At 40.2% G+C, this 8,736-nt stretch overlaps 1 protein-coding gene across 8 annotated transcripts in view; it reads right to left on the bottom strand.

Moving 5' to 3' along the window:
* LOC122069277 (PX domain-containing protein EREL1-like) overlaps positions 1 to 5,043 on the bottom strand; it is a 45,152-nt gene extending 40,109 nt beyond the window's left edge. For 3 of the 8 annotated variants that reach the window (XM_042633259.1, XM_042633258.1, XM_042633253.1), the window contains exon 1: positions 4,310 to 5,043. In XM_042633259.1, coding sequence (XP_042489193.1) covers positions 4,310 to 4,399 — 90 coding nt within the window. In that variant the 5' untranslated portion in view covers positions 4,400 to 5,043. Of the gene's footprint in view, positions 1 to 4,251; positions 4,273 to 4,309 lie in introns of those variants that run through there. The other 5 variants (XM_042633255.1, XM_042633262.1, XM_042633260.1 and 2 more) reach the window with 3 other exon arrangements.
* Positions 5,044 to 8,736: the final 3,693 nt, after the last annotated feature.

Here is an 8,736-nt window from a genome sequence, read left to right as displayed (position 1 = left end):
TTAAGAATAAGTGATTGCCCTTCTCTGACCCTTAGTGCCCAACCTGAAAGCGGACAGCTAATGCGTTCCACTTATTGAACAGGCTTCTGTGGTAGTTACAATAGTAAAGCAGCCATAAGGAGGCTGGTTCGATGGCCAATAAGGACTGATTCTTTTGCTGCAAAACTGAACCAGATTAAGACAGAACTGGCTGATTCAATAAGGCTAACCCAGGACTAGTTCTGGGACAGAATGGAACCAGGAATTGGCCAGCTTGTGTTATCCTTTTGACAGCCTTGTACATCATTGTCTACTGGTGACAATACCATCGGGTGCCAAGTTGCTAAGTGATACAAGAATAGTCTCCCAACTATCAAGCTATGAGCTTGACGACAACAACAATACTTGTAGATCATCATCAAGCACCATTTTCATTGTAGCCAACTGATTTACAACGCTTCGAATTTCATTCAAGGACCCTGCAACCGAACCATTTTCGTTAGACTTAAAGTTTGCAAGTTTCTTGATTAAAAATGTCTTACTTCCAACTGTTTTTCTTTCATAAAAATCATGTAATTTCTTCCACAAAGAACTTACACTATTTTTCGTCGAAACATGATGGAACACATTATCCAACCTGATGTAGATTGCAAGAACACGACCCTAAAACCAGTCCAAACCAATTGCGGGATGCAACTGTAGTGTGAGGCAACCTAGTCTGGTGTGGCGTGGTTCTTGGTTTTTGATTGGCTCAACCCAAGGACAACTTGCATGGAGAAGAACTGAAGAAGATTCATTTCTGATTCGTGGACCCCATGGCCAGATCACATGGAGGAGTTTAAGTTGCAAGATTTTAGAAAACTGAGATTGATTTTGTTTCAATTTTCTCTAGCTAGTTTCTAATTTTAGTTTTTACTTTTAGAAAGCAGGAATTCTAATTTATTGGGTTTCTATATTTGTAAAAATGAGGGATTGATTTGATTTGTAATTAGTTTTCAAATAGGATAATATCTAGTTGCAAGGGGATTCCTTTCCTTTCCACGCAAGGAAGGACCTAATTTTGCAATCAATTAGAAAGTTTATAGGAAGAAGGCTAATCTACAGCCCACAATTTGATGAAGAAAAAAGAGTTGGTTAATTCCAAAAAAAAAAACTATGAGATGTAATAAGGTGAGATGCCCTAGTGTAGAGTGGGAGGATCGACCCACCTATCCCCCTTCCCCATCTATCTTCTTCTTCCCCTTCTCTATTTTCTATTTAATTCTTTCTCTCTATTCTATTTCTCTATTATTCTTAGTGATTACAGCCCCATTCGAGTTCAGTTTGAAGCTTGATTACAAGCCAAGACCTGCGGCATCTCTTTTGTTCAGTCTATCAAATGCCAGCACCTATGATCATGTACTGGAATAATTCCTAGTTAGCTGGGAATTGGTTCTACATTACAACCATTATCGGATACGAGCAATAGTTGTTCCAATTTATTCCAATCATCACAGGACACAGTTTAGGGTTCCTTCTCTATTCCTTCAATTGGTGAATAGACGTCTTTTGAAAAGAGAATGTCTTCTATCTTGGCCTTCCAAATCAATAAATTGTTTCTATTCAAAATAATCTCCCTTGAAGAAGTAATTCCATTCATCTTTGATCCACACACAAATCAAATAATCAACCAAGCTTTGATAGTACTTGATGGGAAGAGATGTCATAAAACCTTCCCATTGTGTGAATCAAAGAAGCAAATACAAGACAAAATAGAAATGGAATGGAAACGAAAGTAAACACAAGATTTAACGTGGAAAACCCTTCTATATAAAGGGGAAAACCATGGGGCAATTCACTAAAAAATCAAATAAGGATATTTTTCACCCCTCAAATTTATGCCCAAAACTTGAGATAACCATAAGATTGAGAAAGAAACAACAAGCAATTGAAGATTTACAATGCTACCTCGCACACCAACAACATGCTACCAAATCACCTCTAAAAGCCCTCTCAAAGCTTGGAGAACCAAATCAAAAGCACAAATTGTAGCTTCGATCAACTGGCTGAAACAAGAGCATGAGATGTAGCAAAATGGCCTCAAGAAATTTCCCAAATGTGAGAGTAAGCCTCTTGCAAAATTCTGCAACACTTCTTCAAGAGCTCGAAGAATACCTTCTTCTTCTTTGCTTCAAGCAAGCAAAACTCTTCTCTTAAACCTTGACAATTTCTCTCTCTCCTTGGTAGAGAAAACCCACTCATTCTCTCCTCCTATCTTGTCTCGGAAGAAGGCCCACTACATACTTCACAAAAAGTGACTCTTTGGGTTTTGCAACCCACTAAGAAATAGATAGTGGATGCCAATTGCCAACTCATTTGGCACTTGACTTGACTAGTGTTTGGACCCACCTTGGCCAAACCACCTAACTGCACATGGGGCTGGACCAAAATGGCCCAAACCCAACAACCACCAATCTGATCAGCTAGACCAATATCTAAATCATGGTATAAATTCAGGATGGAACCAAAGTTCACCTCTTCAATCACATCGCAACTTAATACCTACACCCATAACTATGGGACCGCAATATTTCAGCACCATCTATACAGATATCTGCGCATTTTTACTTTAATTTCCAATCGAACCATATTCAGCAGGAAAGCATGAACTATCTTCATGATTTACTCTAGTTTATTATAGGCACACATACATACATAACTTGTAGTCAAGTGGAGGATCCTAAAGAAATATACACAGGATAAAGATCTAGAATATATTAGGTACGTATTCCAATTGCATGGGAAAGTAATATATAAGGTGGAAACTATTCAGCTTCAGCAGAATTTCTAGTTAACCAGCTTGAAACTATTCAGCAGAATTTTCTTCCAATTTGTTTAGGAGATGTCCCCCACCCCACAAGGTAGGCTTTTCCCCATGTTTCCCTTTGTTTAGTTTGAAAAGGAACTTATGTTCTGATCATAGAGAAGACTGTAAAAAGTGGATGCTTTTTTGTTTCCACAGAAGTTTACCTCAAGTAAAAGATCCTAATATATTTTGATAAAAGCTTCAGTCCTCTATTGAAGTTTCCATGGCCTCACTCTCCCCATCCCTTAGCCCCTCAAAAAAAGGAAAAAATTCTTCTGGGAATCATAACCAAAAATTCAAAGACGCACTTTTCCATTACATTTCTCCTTTGCTTTTTTTTTTTTTTTTTTTTTGTCTTCTCCATATTACCATATCTCTAGAGTCAATAATTTGATATGAGAAACTCCTGAACTCAATCACTTGCTGCCATTACTCTTCAGTTTTCTGTTGAGGTCTATCTTTCAAGACCTCCATGATAGTTTCAAAAGTTGCATGTATTTGTGAGACATGCACTTTTCTTTTTCCATACTTAGCCTAAACAGAGGTAGAGTTTATATCTTTGTGTGGTAGGTGTTAAAATGGGTAGTGCAAGTCAGAGGTAAAGAAGACTGAAGTGATAGCCCAATAATAGGACAACCAAAATCAACCAGTTACATGTAGTTGTCTGTAACCAAACGTTACCTATGAAATTCAAGTATTAAGCTCCATAAAAGGAATCCATTAGTTAATTGCCTTCTCACTTGTCATTTGGAGATATCCAGTTGCAGGGTTATTTGCTGTAGAAAACACACAAACTGCTTCATGATTTTTATGGTGTAGATCAGTTTTCAAATGAGCCTAGCTCACACATTGGACATGACATGCCACAGGATGTAGGGACCGTATCAAAACTAATACTCCACCCACCGCAACCCAAATATAACTCCACCAAAATAGGCCCAAGGAAGAAGAGCACTTAATGGTTGCACAACTACGCTTTTTCCATGTAGAATTCAATCCTTTACAGTTTAGTAGTTATCACATGTTTGAGTTCAACTTTTCACAAGGAACAGTTCCCCAGAGAAATGATAAAAGGTTTTCAATGTGCCCGAAAATAAATAGGACTAAAGCCCTATACCCCTCCAACTAATTCTGAGATCCAGTGAAACCATGATAAAATTAAGTTTTAAGCAGGTCAACGGATTTGCAGAGACTACCTAGTTAAAATTTAGCATCAAAACCTAAAGAAGTAAGAAGCCCATGAACTCGAATATCCAAATAAAGCCCATAAAATCTCTAAGCCAATCAAGACCATCCAACTGAAAAATTAGATACCACTAATGAAATTCATCGAAAATATCAATGCCAAGTCATGAACTATTCCAACCAAGCAAGCAAAATCATCCATTCGTAAACCCAATACGCCCAACAAAGTGCTAAACAATCACCTCAATTATTCAACGAACAGAACAATTCACAAACCAAGATCAAAACCGGAGAGCTCACCCATTTCTTAGGCGGGGGACTCCAATCCATCCCCAGCGGCAGAGGCGAGTTACCATCGTGGCGGTGCTTAGGAGGACTCCGGCCCAGCATCGCTCTGTCAATGGATCGGTCTCTTCCTCAATTTCTCTCTGCGTCCCCTCAATTGAAAACGAAATTTAGAGCTAGGGTACCGTCGATTTGATCGGCGAAACACAGACGAAGAAGATTAAAAGCGAAAGAAGAAACGAATGGCGACATACAATATCATTCTCTTGTTGGCAGTCCTTAGACTGACAACATGTGGGTAAGAGGGTCATCGACTGCGAAGGTGAGGAGAAGGGCGCGTGTGAGTGTAAGGCAAACTGAGAAACAGATTTACAACGAAGATAAAATGGGAGACGTGGCTAGACGGAGCCGGAGTGCCCTTATCAACCCACCACCTGCATTCGTCTTTTCTTGCTTGTTTGACTCCTGGTTCCACTCAGAACACAAATTTCCCACAATACGTATCTCTCTCGCTTTGGAATTCTGAAGGTAGCTTTTTTAAGAGACAAAGCGAATAGAACCTCACCGACCTGTCTTCATTCCTTGCCGTCGGTCTTACACCATCGATGAAGCGAGGTACTTCCATAGTTCCTTTACGCTTTTTGCGTTCATCAAGGTCGGACTTCAGCCTGAAGTGGCAATATCTGGGCTGGCCTGATCCTGCTTCTCCATGCTTTGGGCTTCTTGTTTGTCCGGCCCAGTATGTACTTAGCACGTTTGTATATTTATTATGGGCAAAAGATCACTATTTGGTCACGTGGACCCTGGGCACCAATACGGGGTCAATGAGAACACATGCAAAAACATCAATCAGACTATTTATTTTACAAGGGTAGAGATATAATTTTGAATGCTCTTGTGTCTGTGTGAGTGTAGGCGACACATGACTAGGCAACTTTCTTTTTCCCTATTTTTATATATAGAGCCTCAAAGCTCGTTCATGCACCCCAATCGTATTCTTCACACCACATTTCCACCATAATCTATAACATCATTATATTGAAGAATCAATTTTAAGTACTCTCTGATAGTACAGGAATGGCATGAATAAGGATTGTTGGAACACCCCTAATTGGCAATAGGACAGAAAATCCTTCATTGCAAATTTCAAATTTGTACGAGGGAAAAGGGAGTTCAAAACCCACGCCATTGGATAGTGCTCGGAAATACAATTCTGAAGATATATCGCACGCAAAAATTGGACACCGAATCTCTCTAAATTGCTCTCAGAAGTCAAATCAGAACAGACCCGACCAGCCCTAAACCAAAGATCCTTCCTGGCAAGCTTGCCTATTTTTCCTTTGAAAAATTACTAAAAGTAGTCAGGTTCATGAAAAATGCTGCTTTTCTAGTTTGCGGACTAGCAAAAAAAGATTCCATTTTTGGCAAGTTTGTCAATATGTCCGAAATCCTATAAATAATGCATCTTTTTACCATTTTAGTGTGAAAGGAATATGGAGAGATTCCCCCCTATATCGGTCTGCTTCCCCTTATGAGGGAGCCTAGTGTGGAAGGAATGATCATTTCCCCAATTGGTAATCTCCCTTATCATTTTTAATATATCCCTTCACTCAACCATCAGCCCTTACTATTTTTTTGCTTAGCCCAATGTTCGATTTGAAGCCGAAGTTCTGTCCAAGTGGGTCCGATTTTTACTTTCACACACCATAGTTCTGCCAAAATTCTTGGAGGATCTCAAGTGCCGGAGCTTTGAAGTGTCAACGAAGGCCTAGATTCTCCAAAGAAGAAGAGCGAGTTGTCTCCCACCTAAGTCATGATGCTTCACCAGGATCGCTTAAGCATCAACCGAGGCCTGCCCATTTTGAACCAAAACAGGGGTCAAAGATAGGTATAATTTCTTAATAGATTTACACATAACGTAGACATTCTATTAAATACAATATCTAAATAATGTTGTATATTAAATGTTTAGTCATATATGTGGGTCAGGATATATTAGGGAATACTCATATTTATGCATCTAATAGGAAGATCGGTTCAATCGGGTGAAGTGGGTGCTTAACACTTTTCTAACTTCATAACTTGATTCTTACCCTAATCTTTGGACCAGATCGAGTCTATCTCGGGTCCATTCCTATGAAAGATTTGGTGGGACCAGATTCAAGCAGATCGGCGATTGAAAGGTAAGGAACCTATTGGAACATGGGAGAAAATGAAGTCTAGATTACGTGGAAAATTCATTCCGCCGCCCAGACATTCTTCCAAAAACTCCAAAATAGGCCCACACCCCGCGTCCTAGGCCCTAACTCTAGGTGGCGACTCCAATCTTATGATTCCCAATTCCTGAATTGGCCATTAGATTATTATCAAATAAGACCCAAAAAAGGAATGAGCACATGTTTCCTGCGAAATAGGCCTTCACGTATTTTTCGAGTGGTGATACGGTGGTGCGGTGCTCGTAGATGTCTCGACCATTACCTTTACAGGCTCACAGGGCCACCAATTTTTGCTGGGCCCACAAGTTTTGGCGTGCCTTGCCAATTTTTGCGAGGCTGCAATATTTTCATGTGCCATTCACTTTTTTCGCAGGGTTATGAGAAAAAGGAATATTCCAGGTAAATACCAGAAGCTGATATGGCCATCATAGTATCCCCGACTTCTGGAGATGATTTTGGAAGATCCAGTGATCCGATTTTAGCATATCATATATCGTTGGAATTGTAGTTCTGAGCACCATATATCAGTACAAGTGTGGAACCCATTTTTTTACTCGAAATAATTAAGGATTATTGAAGATTTTTTCCTACCTCACCTTGGGGATATTCGAAAATGCCGTTCCCGACATTTTGGGGTTGCATTTGGACTTGATTCCTCAATATATAATATGCTATGACAAATCCCCCTCCCCTATGACTAATTTAGTTTTAGGGTTTGGGTTTATAGGTCTAGGTTCTGGATAGGGATCGGGTTTTTGAGTCGAATCCAGGTTACCTTAGAAAGTCGTCTCCCCCATTGATAGAAAACATAGATCGCTTCCACATCGTATAAATCATCACAACGGAGGGAGGGTGACAAAATTGGGTATCTACAGATGCTCCTCTTTAGCCGAGGCTTGTGCCATAGGCAAACGGGGGAAAATACCACTTGTTGTCACCCAGAACATGTACTGTTGTCAACTTGATCAAGGATGGTAGAGGTGTAATGCGAAAAACATGAGCAGATAAACCATCGATAAGAGATCAAAAAATTAATATGACCCTATCTAATGGAATTGACTACAAGAAGTTGAGATCTTACATGGATTAATGGTTACTAAAAGGAAGCTTTCACATTTCTGCAATATGTTAGGAAACATGCTTTTGATATTTTGGTCTTGGGCCATGCAGAGCAACTACCAGTAATAATTTGGTATTTAGCCACACAGGGTAACTGTAGACCAACAAAGAGATATCCTCGTCGATGGCCATGCGAGGAAACTATGGACTGGGGATAATTTGGTCTTTGGCCACGTGGGGCAACTATAAGCTGGCAAAGAGATAGAAACATGAGAGAGAGTAAGACTTTTAAAAGGAAAAAAGAATGTGGAGAGAGAGAGAGAGAGGACGTGAGATATTATAGTAATAAAGGAATTAAATTTAGAGAATATTTGGGTATTATAGAAACTATAAAATATAATGGGCACTAACAATCTAAGAAAATAAAAGGAAAAATTACATGATTACCCACTTTTGGGTTTCTCTTTACAAAATTACCCACTAAAAGTTTCAGTTAACATAAATACCCAAAAATATGTTTCCCTATACAAAATTACCCACTTAAAGTTTAAGTTAACAAAAATACCCAAAATTGAATTTGGGTTTACATAACTACCCACTCAAAGTTTTAGTAATAAAAAGATACATGATTATATGTGGAAGATGATGAAGAATCACTATTTTGGGTAGTGATGAGTGTATTTCTCCCTAACCATGGCACGGGCAAGGAGCGTCCTGACCAATGCTACACTGGTACCTTACCTGGCCGTGCTACCATCTCGGCCCCCCATCTGGCCGTGCTGCTACCTTGGCCCTCCATCAGTCCGAGCTACCACCTCGGCCCTCATTGGGCCGTGCTGCCACCTCGGCCCTCCATCAGGCAGTGCTGCCACCTCAGCCCCCATCAGGCCATGCTGCCACCTCGACCCCCATCAGGTTGTGCTTCCACCTCGGCCCCCTATCAGGGCGTGCTGCTACCTCAGTACTCCATCGGGCCGAGGTGGAGACGTCAACAACAAGGTTCCCAGAAATATGCTCTCATCCACTCCTACATTAAAGGAACGTAATCCCTATTCACAAGGACAGGACTCTATCCATTACACGTCACCAGAGACATCTATCCCTCGCATGGTTGGCATCTTCGAGATAAGAGGAAAATATTCCCCTAGAATACCCTAGGACCTGAAA

Source organism: Macadamia integrifolia, unplaced genomic scaffold (assembly GCF_013358625.1).
Source record: "Macadamia integrifolia cultivar HAES 741 unplaced genomic scaffold, SCU_Mint_v3 scaffold571, whole genome shotgun sequence".
Classification (NCBI taxonomy): domain Eukaryota; kingdom Viridiplantae; phylum Streptophyta; class Magnoliopsida; order Proteales; family Proteaceae; genus Macadamia; species Macadamia integrifolia.
This window is presented reverse-complemented; position numbering and strand designations above follow the sequence as displayed.